The sequence below is a fragment of the Python bivittatus genome, unplaced genomic scaffold, assembly GCF_059951505.1.
Source record: "Python bivittatus isolate LINGU-HERP-01145 unplaced genomic scaffold, Pbiv_v1 ctg000440_np1212, whole genome shotgun sequence".
Lineage (NCBI taxonomy): Eukaryota > Metazoa > Chordata > Lepidosauria > Squamata > Pythonidae > Python > Python bivittatus.
Window position 1 is genome coordinate 1,333,281 of NW_028277063.1, and position 18,278 is coordinate 1,351,558.

Here is an 18,278-nt window from a genome sequence, read left to right on the forward strand (position 1 = left end):
CTGTGTCTGAAATATTTTGAGAGTCTAAATGGCGTTTTCTAACAAGTGGGTGGATCCTCTCAGAAGGGGTCCAGAACGATTCCCTACAGTCCACTCCAGTATGTACCTCTTTATGTCTGCAATAGATCACGACCTGTGCTCAGGGTAGTGGCCAGAATTACCTTTACCCCATCTGTCATCCCCATCTCTGCCTTTGAGTGCCAAGGCCAGGAAGTGCTGAACAAAGAAATCAGCCAGGCAACAGTCAACTTTGAAATCCAGAGAGACCCACGGTTTACCTTAGGTAGGTCCACAGATCTTCAAAGGTATAATTTGGGTTCACGACAGCTTCCCATTAAGATTATTTCTTCCCCACAGCTTATCTACAGCTGAAGGGCAATATTGGGACCATTCTAATTTTTTGTGATTGTTTGATTTGTGATTGCTTGATTTGATTATGATTGTTTGATTTGTGTGAGTCAATAGCAAGGCTTTAGAGATCTGACCTCCAAAGTTCAGAAGATTTCACTCTCCTGGAATATTGTCTGCTGTCTTCTGCAATGTTCTTCCATAAGTAAATTAATGTGGAAAATTTGTCAGGATATAATTTCAGTGCAATCCTTCATTAAACCTAGCATCACTAAAGACAATGTCCTCAAACCCAAGACAATAGTAGGGATTCCTAGCTAGAGTGCCACTAATGCGGCAAGAGTTCGTTTTACGGTTCCTTAAGGTTGTGAACACCAGCAAGTGGATGGTTGTGCTCTAAGCATCTTGTGAGGGAAGTTGTGCTGTATATCATGACCCTTCTTAGAATCCAGGTCTTCTGGGTCTTATTGTCATCTCCTTCAGGCACTGACATTTCAAGCACCATTCGGTATACTTTGACTTTGGATCCTGGTCGACAAAAAGTGCGAGCCGTTTTTGACCAAGGTTCGGGCTCGTCTACCATCACAGAAGAGATGAAGATCGGTGTGAGACCAGACTCCAAGAACTACCGCATAAAATTACCGGTGAGAGCAGAGCTCTTGGAGGGGGTGGGATGGGCGGGATTAAAACCAGATACATTTTTTTAAAAAAAATTAATCTTCAACGTAAAATATAAGATGCTGTCATGAAATCAAGCAGTTCTTTTCTTGTTTTTCCCTGCTTCCTCATGAGGAAAGACTTGCATAGAAGACAGCCTCACACCCATAATTCTCCAGGTGAATTATACCCTGATAGGAGACCCCATCCCCCGTGCCAACAACCTGCGACCCATCCTACAGGAAGATGAACCTAATCGGCTTACGGCATCAGTAAGTCCATGCTCAGCAGAGCATCCTTGTAGTGTCACTTGGCGGAACAGATACATATAAAAAAGGCAGGAAGTTGAAGCTTAATTTATGGATGTGGTGAGCACAGAGCAGTGTTTCTCAACCTTTGCAATTTGAAGATGTGTGGACTTCATCTCCCAGAATTCCCCAGCCAGCCGTGCTGGGTGGAGAATTCTGGGAGTTGGAGTCCACTCGTCTTCAAGTTGCTAAGGTTGAAAAACACTGGTACAGAGGATGGCCTTGAAGGACAGAGGGAAGATCTGCTACCAAGGCAATGATTAAATAAACGAGGCTTGAGCCCAGATGAAGAAAATGGTTTACAAAATGGTTTACAAATGGAGACAGCTCCCTCCATTAATTCTCATGAAGATAAAATAGGGAGGAAGGGAAGCACATTTAAACTTGCAAGATTCTATTACTGTAGCTGTTCTAATAAGAGTAGCTTTAGGTCTGCAGTGTTTGTTTCTTAGTCTGGTCTACCTTATAGAGCTAACAATGGGGAACTGGATTCTGACAAGCCCTTGCACTTGCTTGTGTAAATTCTTTCCATCACAAGTGGTCTTGCTGGAAGTTCTTCCTCAGCAGCACAAAGTCATCATTTGGGGGGGGGGGTTCTGGTCATAAATGCTCAGCTAGTCAGTTCACTGAGTTTAGTTTAACATTTATTCATTTATTTATTCATATTTATATAGCCACCCATCTCACCAAATGTGACTCTGGGCCGTGTACAATCAAAAATTTAAAAACAATAATATAAAAACAATCAACAATTTTAAATTATTAATATAATTAAAAGGCAAGGAGAGAGCAACAGATGTTAACAACAGCACACCACCTCAACAACTCTCCACTCCCCTGGGGCCCCCAAGCCCGATGACATAGCCAAGTTTTGAGGGATTTGCAAAAAGTTAATAGGGGTAGAGCCAGCCTCACCTTGGGGAGGGGGGAATGATGTTCCATAAGGCAGGTGCCACGGCAGAAAAGACCCATCTCTGGGTCTTGCCAGATGTGACTCAATACCTCTTCTGCCAGATCTGATAGGATGAGCAGATGTAATCGGGAAGAAATGGTCCCTCAAATAACATTGATACAGGTCCATCATGAAATCCAGTTGTCGGGCAGGTGTGACCCAGTGGGTTGTGCCTCTGAAGGTTTGGGTCCAAGGTTTTCAGAATTAAATTGAGAGCCAATGCTCTGCATAAACCAAGCTTCTACAGGAGGTGATATGAACACGATGATAAATAAATGTGGTAACAACATCTACAAAGCAAGACTTGTAATTAAAAGGAATATTGTATTGATTCAACCTCTAGTATCTTCTCACTAGTCTCCCCTGTTCATGGGGGCTGATATTCTCTCTCCACCCTTCCCTCATCTCCTCGTAGCTGCCCTTTGAAAAGAATTGCGGTCAAGATGGAATTTGTAGAGACCAATTAAAAACATCCTTCAATTTCTCTGGGTACAGTATGCTTTTCATCTTTATAGCAACCACACATCAACAGAGTTCACTCATGCATATGGAAAATTGACCAAAGCCAATGAACTCCTGGTGTTTAGATGTTCAATATTTATTATTATAGGGCAGAACTCTCATTGCATTACCAAGATAACTGTGTTTGGAAATTGGTGTTGTCCTATCTCAGTGTTTCTCAACCTCAGCAGCTTTAAGCTGTGTGGATTTATGGATGTGGTGAACACAGAGCAGTTTCTCAACCTTTGCAACTTGAAGATATGTGGACTTCAACTCCTAGAATTCCCCAGCCAGCATGCTGGCTGGGGAATTCTGGGAGTTGAAGTCCACACAGCTTAAAGTTGCTGAGGTTGAGAAACACTGTTCTATCTGATGGGACAGCAAAACAAGTAGTACCAATGCAAAGTAATAGGTTAATTAAGGAAGGACTACCATCTGGGCAACCATCAGATGTCAACCAAGATTCTGTGTTGCTACCTAGTGATTGTCCATTGGAGCCCCTCTTCATAAAATCTCTTCAAGCTTTACTGGACAAATTTTGAGTACTCTTTGACTGCCACACTCTCTCTGGAATATATAAAACCATAATAAAGAAGCTGAACATGTAAACTATGTTCATAATACTTTTTCTTCTTTAGATAGTCTCTGTATATCTGAGCTAGGTTTCTCTAGGTTAAAGGAGTGGCTTCCAAACAGGATTGTACTTCAAGCCTTCTTGTACTGGTGATAAACAAGAGACCATCTCCTTTTTACCTTCAGCCTGAACGAGTTGGTAGTTGGCCTAACCCCTGAACTCAACGCTACTGTTTTCATCCGGAATGATGGAGAAGATTCTTACAGCACCAACCTGACTTTCTTCTATCCATCTTCACTGTCCTACCGCAGATTTGTGCTAGTGCAGGTATGAAGATTAGAGGGAAATCAGAGACATCAGAGTGAAAGAGGTGGGGGATGGCCAAAGAAGGTGCTGTCTATCACCTGTAGTATTCATTATCATGTCCTATTCTCAGTCCAACAGAAGATTTGTGGTCATTAAATGCCGCTCTGTTCCTGCTGCTGAGGAGGTCCCTGTGAGGAACACCACCTGTGACATCAATCATCCCATCTTCCGGAGCATGGCCGAGGTACTGTCTTCCTGTAGGTCTGTCTAATGGAGAAAGTGACCATCTGTGACACCAGAATCATCCACAGTCTCCATCCAAAGACATTCTTATAGTGCTGGCAACACCCATCTAACATCTGGAGCCTTTTGCCCAATTGAGGTGATTGGCTTTATCTATGGAATCAAGAGTTAGTAGCAACTCAAGGCATTATAACACCTGAAGAGGAATGCCAAATGCATGTTAGAACTGTCTATAAAAAGAGTCCATAATGGCCATTTTGTGAGCATGTCCATGCTTGTTCTCAAAATCCCCTATCTGCTTCCTCACCCAGAAGAGTTAGGAACCTCTGCCTTGGCTTGTCACAAAACAGCATTAAGATGAGAATGCTTTGTTTCTGATCTAGTTGTGAGTTCAAAGAATTATTTCACAATAAATAATTGTGTACGAATTTGGCTCTAAAATTTATCTTGCACAAAGGTTTATGGTCATTGCTCCCACCCCAAAACTCTGGCCATTGTAGTTCCTTGAGAGAGCTGGGACAATGACTGAGAAGTTTCCAAGTTTCTCATCGCCAACGTTTCTGGGGAGAAGTCATTTCTGTTATAATTATTAATGAAGCATAAAACTGGATTGAATGTATAACACAGCTCTGCTTTAAACATCCTGGGCCCTCTCATTCTTTTGTGTCTCCTTCTGTTCAGGTGATCTTCATTGTTACCTTTTCTGTTTCTCAAGATGCAAATCTAGGAAGTGTGGTACAAATCAATGCCACAGCTGCCAGGTAAAGCTTCTCATGACTGAAGTGCAAATGTTCTCATATGCAGATTAGCAGTCATTTTTCCACTAGCAACTTACAGAGTTTTCTAGGGTCATCCCACAACTGCCGTGCCCATAAAGCAATAATGACAATAACATAAGAAGATACTAAATTCATAAGAGGAGCCTTGGTGGTCACACAGTGCTCAGCTGGCTGTATCTGGGAAGTTCACAAACCTAGACAGAAGAGTGAGTGCACCTTCCATTGTCACTTCCCAGCCACCAAGATTTAGGACCTGCTGCCTCTGATTCAGAAGGAGGTCAATAGCCATCAATATTAATAACCATTGAGAGCTTGATTCTCCATCAGCCTGTTGAGCCTCCTTTGAAACCCATCTAAACTGGCCGCCATTATCACAACCAATAGTAGCAAATTCCATGGCTATAACTAACATAAATTCCATTGACTTCAATGTGTCTTCTTTAAATATAAGAAATTTCCTGTTGTGCAAATGTCCCTTAAATAAATATAGCTTCATTGGAAAGAGGTTCTTAATGTTTATATCAGATGATGCTGAATGTAATATGATGGGGGGGACAAATTATACTTAAGAGAGTGGCATGTGTGATATGTTTGTTACTCTGCCCATCCTTCCTTTTTTCCCCAGTGAAAATGATGTCACCATCACAAAGGACATGGTTCATCAAGCGGAGCTGCCTGTCAAATATGCAATCTATGTTTTCATCAATGCGTAAGTAGCTACAAGTATTTGAGAACAAAGGCTTCCCACTGCCTAACCTTCTCTCAAAGGGCTCTGAAGTGCTCTAAAACTTAGAATGTCCATTGGAATTATTTGTAAGTTACTCCATTATGATTCAACAACTGAATAAGTCAAAGATGATGTGATTAAATGGATACGGAATTTAATCAGGACACTTGATATGCAACAATGGGAATACCAATGGAAGACATTAGATTTACTGTGGTTATTACACCTAGAGAAAATGGGTACAGTATTTTTTTCGCTAGTATACTACTTCACTGCTGATTGCCAAAATCAATAATTCATATTCCAAAAATTGCTGGAGATACAATAATACAGTATATCTCCTTGAAGTATCTTCTCCTGCCCTTTCCTTCTGTCTAAATGAGGTATTTCCTGCCCATTTTTTCTTGGTTTACATAGCTAAGGAATTAGTGGAACACATAATGTGTTTTTTCTCAATCTTTCACCATTTCTTTTCCAGTTTGGATGAGTCAACTAAGTATGTTAATTTTTCTGCTGGCCAGGAAGATGAAACTCGGGTTGTGGAACATCGATACAAGGTGAAAGGGATGTGGATAGCTTTGTGATCAAGAACTTAGAACAGACGGGGGTTTACTCGTTAAGGTGGAGGAAGACGGCCTTTTGAGCTATATTGCAGGAGAATGGGGCTCATTCACCTAGTGAGGAATGCATTCTTACTTTAAGAAGCATTTGCAAGCAAGAAAAATGTATCTTAGGTCCTTTCCACTACTGAAAAATTGCTAGTCATCGGTTTTCTAGAGAACTTTCCCCACCGTTGAGTTTAAGTACTCTCCCTCCATCCTTGAACTGGCAGAAAAATATATTGGCATGAAGTTTAGTGTCCCCATTGTTGATCCTCCTCCGGCTTTTGTTGCCTTTGCTCTCAGTTATTCCAGCTCTCTGACTTCCCTCCAAGTTAGTAGCAACAGATTTTATACCTCTTCAAGATGCCTTGGTCAGAAGATTACTATTTTTACATGAATACAGCTAAGAAGGACTTAAGTCAGATTCACTCAGGGGCTGGGGAAAATGTGGGATCCTGGGAACATGAATAAAGAAGAGATTTCAAGGGCCGGATTGTACCTCCTGTATCTGGATACAAGCTGGGACCCACCCCTATAAACGTTCTGTATTGACTGAGGGCTAGGAATGCTGAGTGTCTGCTCACTTACACAGCATTTTTCTCCAATATAGGTGAAGAACACGTATCATCGAAAAGTTCCTGTTGAAGTAACATTTCAGTTTCCTACATTGCTGAATGAGATGTGGATTTGGAACGCATCCTTGGTTGTCCCTTCAGAGGTATATTTCCTCTGGAGTTGGGTGGAGGAGAATATAATTGCTTGTCCTGCAGGAGTGGAACTAAATAAGTACTGGTGTAGCAAAATTGTGCAGCAAGAAATCCATCCACTAAATTCCAGATCACACAATAAAGTGTTGAGTGGGGAATTCAAGTTAACAAAAGAAGAGCATGATGGGAGGTTTAGGCACATCTAATTTGAAACATTATTTTGATGTGTGTTTTTTTTTACCAAAGGCATTCATATTATTTGAAGAACAAATAATGTTCAATAGGTATAAACTGAGTTAGCAATACATTTCTTACTGGCTAAGCAAGTATTCCTCCCTTAATGGTGAATTAATATCTAAGATTTAAAATCCATATTTCAAATTCATTTTAGAAGTTTGGAAATGTTGGGGGGAAATGCCACATTGGATCTTTCTCCTCTTCATCCATTCCTTAATATTTCTTTCTTTTTAAGAAGACAAGTATGTTTAATAAAAAAGAGTGAGCGATACATATTTTTATATAATTATAGATACTTAATCATAAAGACAAATCTGGTTAATGGCTGAATATATTTTGCAAAAGAAATGGCCTCAGGTTTCAGAGTAAAGTTTAATTATTACTTTCTAAGATATCTAGATCTCATTAATATACTTTATTTAATACCAAGAGAATCTTGAACTATTTGAGCAGCAACTCATCAGGAATTGACCACAAAGATGAAAGTGTAGTTTGTAAGTAATGGTGCTCTTTGCTAGAATTCCATCAAATCAAGGATAATTTTTCTAGACTATATTGGCAGGATTGTAAACAAATTGGCACATATGACCATCTTTATGCAGAACACATAAATTCGGAATTTTTGTCCATGTCAACATTTAGTCAGGGACGAAGATGGAGTTAGAACACAATTTGTGAGGGATAATCAGGCCAGTGACCATGAGCAGTAAACAGAACCTTCATGGTTAGAGGCAGTGTTTCTGAGTCCAAGCTGGGAACAAACAACACAGCCTAGTCAATCCTTGCAAGTTCTCCAGGAGTATCTAGATGGCCATTGCTGGAAATAAACCATTGCTGGTTGATTGGTCTGATCCAAGAAGAGTATTCTTCACCAGGAATCCTATTAGTTGCTTGTTCCATGCTCACAATAAATGAATAGAGATTGGTAAGAACCTTCCACCATCATCAAAGTAGGAGAGATGCTTTCAAGCAGTTCTTTTTGTTTCCTCCTTTCATTCACTCTCAGTGTACTTAAGAGACTTACGTTAAATACCTATTGGACATGCTCTAAACCTCAAATCAGCATCCCCACTTAGCTCTAAGGGGTTCATTGTTGAAAAGATAAGCATTACAAAATCCAAGCTCTCCCATGACTTGTTTTTCAAGCTCAGAAATAGGGTCTCTTATAATCTCTCCTGAATCTGAGATTGTTTCTTCTTTTGTTCAACAGTTTCCCCAGGTTATTTGTACCCCTAGAAAAGATACTCCAGGATCCAAAGAGTTTGTGAAGCAGCTAAGCAAACAACCTGTTCTGGTGAGTATACCTCATGCCGTAGCCAGAAATCTCCTTTTAAAAAACAGATGGAGTTGGGGGCTCTGCATAAATGGTGACCTCATGGGCTGCCCCCTTGGTCACAGGAAATCCATACACAGTCTCAACATTCCTATGACCAGACTTGACAGTATTCTTCCGTGTCTTCCAGGACTGCTCTGTAGCCACCTGTAAAACAATCACTTGCAATATTCCATCCTTGGAGCTCCAACAACCTATTGAGTTCAAGATCAAGGGGGACATTGACTTCAAGTTGTTTTCCCAGGTATGGAGGCATCTGCTGGGGCTTTATTGGGTTAGAGGGCAGGACAGGAATGTCTCTTTTGTGGTATAATAACACACCATCACACATATAGAAAATCAATTGTGTTTTAGGGCATGTTTGCACTAGGGGCATTTCCCCATAGGCATTGGCTTCACTACCATATGTATTCCCTAACTGCTCTTTCCACTGAGCTGACCAGTGCTACCTTGATCTGGCCCATGATAGAAAAACACAGGTGTCTCTTGGATCTCATCCTCATTTTTCCTTCATCACGTTTGTGGTGAGGAAACGAAAAACAAAAACAACTGGCCAATATATGGAAGTGGTAAAGCCTACCTTCAGAGCAACAAGGAAGGATGAGGTGAAGACATCACAATACCTTCGCTTCAAGTAGAGAAGCAACCTCTGGGGAAGTAGGACAAAGCACCAGTTCTTACTAGTGGGAAACTGCCTACTTCTCAGCTCCAGAAGAAATCCTGCAAAATTGTCTTCGTATTGTCTTTCCTGTGGAGGAACTGCTGAGCCAAAATTCTTTGGCTTAGTTTGTGGAGACCAACAGAAGTGCCAAAGCATCATAGGGACATAGGAACACAGTGCTGATTTCAGGCCAAAAGCTCCTGCGTACGGAATTGCTCTATAACGTATAATGGTGAAAACTTTCCACACGGTTACGATCACCTTCATCAAATGATAATTCATGGGATACTTTCATGGATATTGTGGTAACTGAATGGGATTAAATTGGTGGGATATAAGTGAAGATATGCCAATGGTCACCTGCATATCTGTGCCCACAGAACAACATTTCCATTAATACCAGTAATTCCTACTGTCCCCTCTCTGGTGAAACCTTTCAGGCAACCAGCTCTCCCACCTCTGAGTTAGTTTATGTCTTCTTTCAGATCCAGCAGAAGAAAGTGACTTTAGTGAGCTCTGCCCAAATTTCCTACGATAAGAACAAATACAAGCAGAAAGAGGGCTTTGTGCAGAACCAGGTAATGACTACCTTCCTCCAGTGCATAACTAATGGTTGTAATCAGAACTTCTCTAGGCTGGTCTTTGACCATAATAAAGATTTGATTTGATTTGATTTGATTTGATTTGATTTGATTTGATTTGATTTGAATGAGAACTTCTGGATCCATTGGAAGATAAGTACAGTAGTAGGTATGGAAGGAGAAAGCTGTAATAAAAGGATTCTGGCTTCCCTTGTATGATCCAGTCCTTCCTCCCCTCTAGGTGAAGACCACAGTGGAGTTCTTGGAGCCCTACAACTACCTGCCCATCATTATTGGCAGCAGTGTGGGCGGCCTTGTCCTCTTTGTTCTAATTGTTGCTGGTCTCTATAAGGTAAGCCTTAAAGAGAAAATGGCCTGCAGTGAACATTTTAGGTCTCAGCTTGCCTCCTGCTTAGGGGACAGCATTATCAAGTTATGCAAGTGGTTCTGCCAAGGCCATCAAGATAGAGGCATCTTGGGTAGAGACAAAAAAATCTATTAATTTAGTGAAGGATGTCCATCATTGTCCATCCTTCAATCTTACAATAAACCAATCGGTTTGTGGATTCCCCTAGGTTGGAGAGCTTTTCAGAGCTGGTGTCTATCTAATTTGTAACCAACCATTATTACTCAATGCTCACCTGACTTTTCTTTCTTTTTTCCTTCCAGCTTGGATTCTTCAAAAGACAGTATAAACAGATGATTGATGAGGCAGGAGCAGGAGAAAACGAGGGAGCTGGAAATCCACCAGACACCAGCACCCCTTCCGCTGCTACTAAAGGATAACCAACTCCCTTATCCATACCTTTGCTACAGACTCTTCTTTTAGCATTCTGACTGTTAGATGGGTCGTCGTGCGCTGAAGAAGAGAGAACTGCTCCAGCATGTACCTGAGATGTTCATTTCCTGTACAAAAGGAGCTTTAATGGTAGTAAATGGCAGGCTAGTAAACTCACCTATTCCCATGTTTGATATTTATGGTCACATTGAGAAACTTCATCCAGCTGCAGGATCCCATTGGGAATGGAATGAAATATAGCAGGTCACATTCTTTTGTAAGCAAGTGTTTTGTGGGGAAATATGCATATTGTGGATAAGGTTCTGGTCCCTCTGTCCTGGTGAGGAGCAAAATCAAGCTTATGCTAAAGAAAGGAGAAATGTTTCATTCGTGTTTAAATGCAGACTTATCCAATTATTAAAACTTCACAGTTCTCTGAATTTTGCATGCAGTTTGCTAATTAAAATATATAATAGAGATAAGACTTTACGAAACACATATATTCAGGGAAATGCAATATAATGCAAAGAGGTGCTATATCATAGGCAATTGTTTGCAAAAACTAGGTATATTAGGCAACATGACACAGAAAAATCCATAATTTGAGGCAATATGCACCAAATAAATATGAATTTTAATGTAAACTTCCTTTAAAAAAACTCTCAAGTTTGATTAAGCAAAGTGATTGATTTGCAAATATGACAAGTTGAGGAAAACTGAAATTAACAAATTCATCCATTCCTTCCGTTGTCCATTTTACATGGCATCAGGAATAGGTAGTTTTACATTTTATTTGATCGCTTATTTATTGGTTACACTCCTCAGTCGCAATCAGGGGAATGAATGGGGGGGAGCATCAAAAAGTCAAGATAGTGTCCACAATCACATGGTCAAAACCTCGCCCCTTTTATGATGCTCCTAAAAAGGGGTGGGGCTTCAATCACATGATCATGACCTCCTCCATCTTGACTTTTTATCCCTTCCCTGGAAATCTTTGGAAACATGGATTAGTATGTGTATCATAGCCACAAATGTGAGCTTTTTAATTTTTTTTTTGGTTACCATTATGTGAGAGCCAGTTTGGTGTAGTGGTTAAGGCTGCAGGCTGGAAACTGGGGGACCCTGAGTTCTAGTCCTGCCTGAGCACGAAGCCAGCTGGGGGACCTTGGGCCAGTCACTCTCTCTCAGCCCTAGGAAGGAGGCAAGGGCAAACCACTTCTGAAAAAGCTTGCCAAGAAAACTGCAGGGACTTGTCCAGGCAGAGAATTGGACACGATTGAATGGATTAAAAAAAAATAGCCACAAATGTGAGCTTTTTTTTTTAGTTACTGTTATGTGTTGCAAACATAAGCAGTTTTGAAAGGAAGCACACCATAACATTTGCTTGTTGCAGGGCTGAGTTCCTGCTTTTCTTTCTTTGCACTGGGTTATTTCAGACTGGAGCAAACCTGAAGATTTTTCCAACCCTGGGACTTGTGGGTGATCTGTTCTTGCCTGCTAGCATTAGGTGCATAAAAGTCCTGATCAACATCTAAAAACTGTGATATGGGCAGTCATATCAGCAAACCCAATCTTAGTGTTTCTGGTCACCACTTCATACACAGAGACTCTGTTCAGCAGTCTACAACCATGGTTCTGGATGGGTGGCAGCCTTGCAAGGTAGTCCACACAAGAAGCACACCCAGAAGTCCTAGCTCTAACTTTATTGTAAGGTTACATTAGCGGAATCTTGCAAGTCTGAAAGTCCATCTCTCCCCTCTTGCCTTTACGGCCCAAGAAACTAGGGAGGGTCCCTTCTGAGATGTTTGCCACACCCACATTTCTTCTGTGGACTCAGCTGCCTCTTGTCTGACCGTTGTCTAGCCTGTGGCTCTTCCTCCTGTCTCCCAAGGTCATTCTCACATACCATTACAATGGGGCAGCACTGCCTCAGACAGAAGCGGTACACAATCTGGGGGTCCTTCTGGACTCACTTCTCCAGCCTGAAGAGCAGGTGGCAGCCATGGCTATGAGGGTCTTTGCCCAGCTTTGGGTTGTGCATCAGTCGCACCTCTTCCTGGACCAGGAGGCCCTGCTTAGGGTCACTCATGTCCTGATGACTTCCTGACTGGACTCCTGCAAAAGGTTCTACGTGGGGCTGCCCTTGAAGAGCATTCAGAAGCTTCAGCTGGTGCAGAATGTGGTGATGCGGACAGTTAATGGCATGAGTTATTCGGTACACGTGACCCCACTGCTCAGCGAATTGTATTGGCTACCAGTTTGCTTCCAGGTGCCATTCAAGGTGCTGGTAGTTACCTTTAAAGCCCTACGTGGCTTGGGGCCAGGTTACTTACGGGACCGTCTCTCTTCGGTTGTCTCTACCCATCCTATTCGATCCGGCAAGAGGGGCATGCTCTGGATACTGCCAGCTAAGGCGTGCCAGCTGGTGGGGCCCAGAAGGAGAGTGACACCTGCCCTCTGGAATGCCACCCCTCCAGAGATCAGATCGGCCCCAACCCTGCTGGCCTTTCGTAAGGCCCCGAAGACCTGGTTCTGCGTTCAAGCCTGGGGCCCCCAGTGCATGAGGGAGCCCGTTTCCTGGTTGTGCTCACTGTAGTTTTTGTGGTTTTTCCCAGCTGCTGTGTGTTTTATTTTTTTGTATATGTTTTTACCTGTTTTTAATATTGTTAGCTGCCCAGAGTCATGTCTTTGAGGGAGGCAGCCATATAAATTTAAATAAATACATTAATAAATAAATGGTTAAAAGTAGTGGAAAAACACCTGGTTACAAAAAGGCCTCCATGCTACACTTTCCTCATCACTGCCAGCAGCTTTTTTTTTTTTTTTTTAAAAAGGAGAAACAGAATCTGTTTATCTGTTTATAGGGAGGTTTTCCTTTCCATACACCAACTGCATGCCTTAGTATATTTACACTGTAGATGGCAAGACAAATGCAGGTAAAATGTTCTAAATGCATGGGAAGGAAACTGCTCTTGTGTGTGTGTGTGTGTGTGTGTGTGTCTGCGCATGTGTGCACACCTGTGTGTAGTATGTAAGGGGGCGTTTTTCACTCTGGGACAGGACGATGAGGAAGCCTCACTTTTTCTCTCTCCTGTTAGTCAGCTGGAGGAGAATAGATTGGCACATTATCTTCTCTGCCTTTGAGGTCAAAAGAAGTAAATAAAGATGGGCTTTGTAGTGGTTTGCGAAGGTTTGGGGCATGGAAACAGAATGAAAATGGAAGTGGCCCCAAAGCTCCATTTCTTTCAGTAGCAATCAGCTTTCTGGTGAAAGGGATTTTGCATCTTCTTCAGCAGAACCCAGAAGTCCTGGACAAATGCTCTTTTATACTCAAAATATGGCAGTTTGGTAGAACTACCTATAAAACCCTGTAAAATATCAGGAAGGTGCTACATTCATTGAAATGCATTTTATTGACTCCAGACATAGAAATCTGTCTCATAGATGCATTAAACATCTGTAACTCTTTCTCCTCACTAGCAGAGAGGAAGCTAGGAAGAAGAAGAAGAAGAAAAGGAGTTCAGTGATGGCTGTCAGACGTCTTCATAACCAGTGGGCAGTGGGTTGGTGCGGGGATTGTGAAAGAGAGAGTGATTTCCATCACCCCACGGGTAAGCCTAAAATAAAAGAGAGAGAAGGAATACAGAAAGGAAGCACACGACCATGATCACCTGATGGAGGTCCCACCCTTTTTAATGTATGTCACACATGTGATGAATATTTAAAAAGGGTGGACCTTCAATTGTGGTCATGGCTGCTTTTTGACAACCCCTCATGGCTTATTTGACAACCCCTCATGAATGCTGTGCCACAAATCCATCCATCTTGTACCTACCCCTGGATCTTGTTTTAGGTATCTATTTCCCCTTATCCACAATTGCTTAAATGTCAGTACATTAATTTAAAAACCATCATAGCAAAGCAAGATGTAAACCAGCAATTGAGCATATGAAATCATTCAGCAAACCAGGAAAAAGAAAAGGGCCTTTCACTAAGTGCTACAAAAGTTAGGGTCCCTTGTGAGTGTTCCACTGCAAAGCTCCAGAAGGTGAAGATTTAGGACCAAAAAGTTGTCAGTAATTGTCACCAACCTAACTTGGAGGACTGGAACATTGGGAGAACATCTACTCTTGACTGTATTATTAGCCTCAGAAGCAAGAAGCCCTTCAAAAATCAAGATGAAGGGCCTAACCAATTACATTCCTATTCCTGCTACATCTTTACCTTTGTTCGAAGCCTCAGGTGGGGATATGCAATGAACTCAGGACGTTCATGCGAATGCTCTTTCTTTTTCAGCTGCACATTCACCCAGCAGATGGCTACTCCAGGAAGTGCCACCACAAAGCTCAGAATCTTCCATGTCCGAGCTGTTTTACAGAAGGGAAACATAGGATAACCAAGGATGCAAAGCAGAAGACACTAGATGGGTGCTAAGTTACATAAAAAATACAACTTGAGCTACCTCTGGGTAACAGTCTCCTAGTGTTACCTTGAGTCAAGTAGCACCTTTGGTTCTCAAGAGAACAGCAGAGAAGGTCATCCTCAAGGTCGCTTCTGCTGTCCCTTTTTTGTGGGACAATGCATCGAAAGCCAAAATGCTATCTTTCCTAGAGGGCAAATTCTGGGCGAAGCAATCAATGTTGCATTCCAGCTAATCTAAAAGGTACTCAACAACTAGATAATGAAAATGTTTTTCATTGGAAAGACTATCATCTACACACATCAACATAACCATTTCATATTGCAGGACTACAGCTTGTCTGTTAAAAGACAAAGACCTTGTTTTCTTCTTTTTTTTTCTTTTATGTAGCCATTTATTTTCTTCCTTAAATCTTAAAATAAATTTAAATAAAATAAAATAAAAGACAGAGGCCTCTACTTAACTAAAGTGTTGGCAGAAGAAGAGGGGGGAACAAAGGGCAGGAAGCCAAAGATAATCTAAGCTGTTATGGGACATGACTGGCAGATTCTACACGAAAATAAAAAGGTTTTCAGTGTTTGTATTAAAAGTATATACTTCATTTTTGCTTAAATGAAGAGCGCTCATTAAACAAGGATGTGGTCCCACAGAGGTACACAATTTTTCTATTGTTGTTACTATTACTATTATTATTAGTTTTTATACATCAAGGAATAACACAGTACAAATAAACAAAAAAAAAATCACATTTTGATTGGTGTTCCTTGGAAATTCTACCTCCAGCCAGGTACCAAGGAATGTCTATATGAGATCTCTATATTTTATATTTTTTTTTTCTATTCTTTTTCCTTGATTTTGTTTGATTTTCCCAGGTATTGTTGGAGTTATTGTTATTTTCAGTAGCAGTACCAGTCATATCTTTTATTGAATTCACTTACCACTGGATCCTTCATCATGGCCAGCTGCTGTAGCAAAATTCCTTCCCTGGGCCACCAGTCGAACTGCTGTCCACCTGGGAATCATTCCGGAAACCCAAGATTCCAAGGACCTTTATCTGGCAGATGGTTTCTATAATGGAGACCTTGTGTTCTTCCCTGTGGCTGGCCACTGCCTTTGCTGGATCAAGGCCTTTCTGCCTAACTGCTCTTTCACTCCCACTTCTCCCTCCTCCTTGGACCTGACAGTTATGTTCATCTGACCCTCTTTGGCCAATGAAGTGGAGATAGAAACATGACCCATCTTGGAGCTTCTGTAGCAAGGCTGTCACCCAACCCATGATGAGGAGCCAACTTCTCACTAAGATTGGCATGGGACCCAGGAACTAACAATCCTTCCCTCCCTCCAGTGGATTTTGAGTCTATTTATAAACGAAGCTGAAAGCAAATGCGGAAAGTCCAATCTCCAAAGAGAGTAGCGGGGGATGTATTATTAGAGTAAGTGCTTAAGACATTCTAGTAGATTGGGGGTGACTTTTGTAACATGTTGCAGACATTTGACATGTGTTAACATTCATTGGAGTTTTATATCAGGTAGAAAGTTGAAAAGCTGCTTTGGTCTGATACACTCCCTTTCCGTGCCTATTTGTTCTCATCACATTTACTTTTCTACAACGTTTACTTTCAGTTGTCCATCAGCTCTTAGATCCCGTTCTTTCTTACAGTGAAAGAACCCTTAAGGTTTCTATTGCTAGCTCCAGATCTTTTAACAGACAAGGTAGCAAACAGCCACATCTGTTGTCCTACACACATCACAGAGCGTTCATATTCCACAGTAATATGACATCTCATCAAATACACGTATGCAGCGGTATCATTGCATAATAACAATTGTCATCCAGAACCCAATCAGCATCTTCTAACGCTACCAATCAGAAATCATGGTAAAGTTACAATGGAAGGGGTTTTATTTGACCCCACACCATTAAACCCAGTTTTGAAATACCTTCTGGATTCAACTATTGACCTTGCTGGATAAAATTGTTCACACGTAATTCTGCTAGGCTCAGAAAGTGCAGAAACTCTGCACATGTATTCACTTCCAGTTAGACTTTCAGAACTATCTTTTCAACCTAATCTTCATGCAAACCTGGGATCCTGCAAAAATGTTGAGGTCCAAATTCTGCCTGCTAGTGATGCTGGATGAACATAATGGGAGCTGTCATCTGATGCACTTTCCCTCTACTACCACCGTGACAGAACAACTCTCTTTCTGCAGCAACCAGGTCACAGACAAAGCCAAGGCAAGACCTATAGTAGGCATTTTCTTCCACATAAAAATTAGAGATAGAGTCCATGCTGACTGAAATTCAAACCTCTTGGTAAGGTTCATCAGAATCCTGATCATTTCTGCTTTTCTTTGCTCGTCCCATTTCCAGTCCTTATGATTTGTAATGAAGAGCATGTAATGAAGGTCCACATAGATAATGTAGATGGAGGCCACCTTTGGGAGAGTCTGGGGAACTAGACAAAGTAGTTAGAACAAAACAAAGTAGGTAGGATCAAGTCAAAGCCAGGATCATCTTCCCCTACTTCCCATCCTAGGTCTGGAGGAAGTTAGGAAACTCTCCTAAGGGCTAACTTAGGGCTGGGTAAGAAGATCTTTGCCCCTTGGATATTGGTATCAACTGGCCCCATAAACTTCATAAGAGATGAGGGAGGTATTCATCTGAAGCTGGAAGCAGAATTAGGCTGTTGTGGTTGACGGCAAAGGAGGAGACACTGAAGGGGGTTGATCATTGGGGGATCCACTTTGGAGGTGGAAGAAGAGCAAAGGCTACTTCCTTGTGTGCTTCTCGTTTTAGTTTATGTGCCCTGGAAATTTCTCCTAATACCATGGGGAAGGAGGAGGGTGCTCTGAATAATGTCAGAGCTTTGGTAGCTGCCTGAACTGAAAGTGATTTTTCTCAAGCATGCATCTCCCAAAGTTCTCCTTTGAAAGTGTTTTGAAGACCAAAGCAGTGGTGATACAAGACTTCCAGCAAGTGAGCTATTTTCAGTGGAGAACCAAGACATCTCTGTGTGTAGGTTAAAGTGGGGGGCTTGCTTTCTTTTTTTATCACAGCTTCACTATGGACCAGAGAGGAGGTAAGTCTTTTCCCTTCTCTGACTTTGCAGCTATGAATTAGTTACACAATGGTTGCTTCAATCCCTATTAGGATGAGAACCAATATTTACAAGGAGGATGAGAGATTAGGATAGTCTTGAGGAAGTAAGATGGCAGGTAAGAAGAAGAGAAGTAAGGTATCTTGTGTCATTTCTCTCTGATGATTGTTTCAATCAGCAAACCACTGATCTACCCTCAGGCCTGCTAATGTGCTTCAAGTCTTGGTTGATGAATAATAATTTTGCATCCATGGCTTAAGTATGACTGAAAGGACCTACCTGCAGAGACCCCTGGGCTGCAGAGCAGGTCAGTGTGAGCCCCACTATGTAGACCAACCAAGAAAACAACTCCAATGGAAGACTAAAACTACTTTTACTAATATTGGCTATAATAACAGAATCTTGCAAATCTGATTGTGCTTTACTCACCCACCCACCGTACTAATGGGAACTATGGAGGTGT

The 18,278-nt window shown here is 41.6% G+C and overlaps 2 protein-coding genes across 2 annotated transcripts in view; one reads left to right on the forward strand and one right to left on the reverse strand.

Moving 5' to 3' along the window:
• Nucleotides 1-13,813, forward strand: part of LOC103064159 (integrin alpha-M) — a 45,206-nt gene extending 31,393 nt beyond the window's left edge. The window contains exons 16-30 of the mRNA XM_088142579.1: nt 126-283; nt 832-992; nt 1,146-1,277; nt 2,681-2,754; nt 3,526-3,667; nt 3,777-3,890; nt 4,571-4,650; nt 5,294-5,377; nt 5,874-5,952; nt 6,608-6,715; nt 8,152-8,235; nt 8,405-8,518; nt 9,421-9,513; nt 9,758-9,868; nt 10,186-13,813. Coding sequence (XP_087998705.1) covers nt 126-283; nt 832-992; nt 1,146-1,277; nt 2,681-2,754; nt 3,526-3,667; nt 3,777-3,890; nt 4,571-4,650; nt 5,294-5,377; nt 5,874-5,952; nt 6,608-6,715; nt 8,152-8,235; nt 8,405-8,518; nt 9,421-9,513; nt 9,758-9,868; nt 10,186-10,302 — 1,651 coding nt within the window. The 3' untranslated portion in view covers nt 10,303-13,813. The remainder of the gene's footprint in view (nt 1-125; nt 284-831; nt 993-1,145; nt 1,278-2,680; nt 2,755-3,525; nt 3,668-3,776; nt 3,891-4,570; nt 4,651-5,293; nt 5,378-5,873; nt 5,953-6,607; nt 6,716-8,151; nt 8,236-8,404; nt 8,519-9,420; nt 9,514-9,757; nt 9,869-10,185) is intronic.
• COX6A2 (cytochrome c oxidase subunit 6A2) lies at nt 13,689-15,859 on the reverse strand. Its single transcript, XM_007439654.3, has 3 exons — nt 15,653-15,859; nt 14,519-14,661; nt 13,689-13,911 (listed from the first exon to the last, which is right to left on the reverse strand). The coding sequence occupies exons 1-3, from the start codon at nt 15,735-15,737 to the stop codon at nt 13,828-13,830; spliced, it is 312 nt and encodes a 103-aa protein (XP_007439716.1). The 5' UTR covers nt 15,738-15,859; the 3' UTR covers nt 13,689-13,827.
• Between the last annotated feature and the right edge of the window lie 2,419 nt (nt 15,860-18,278).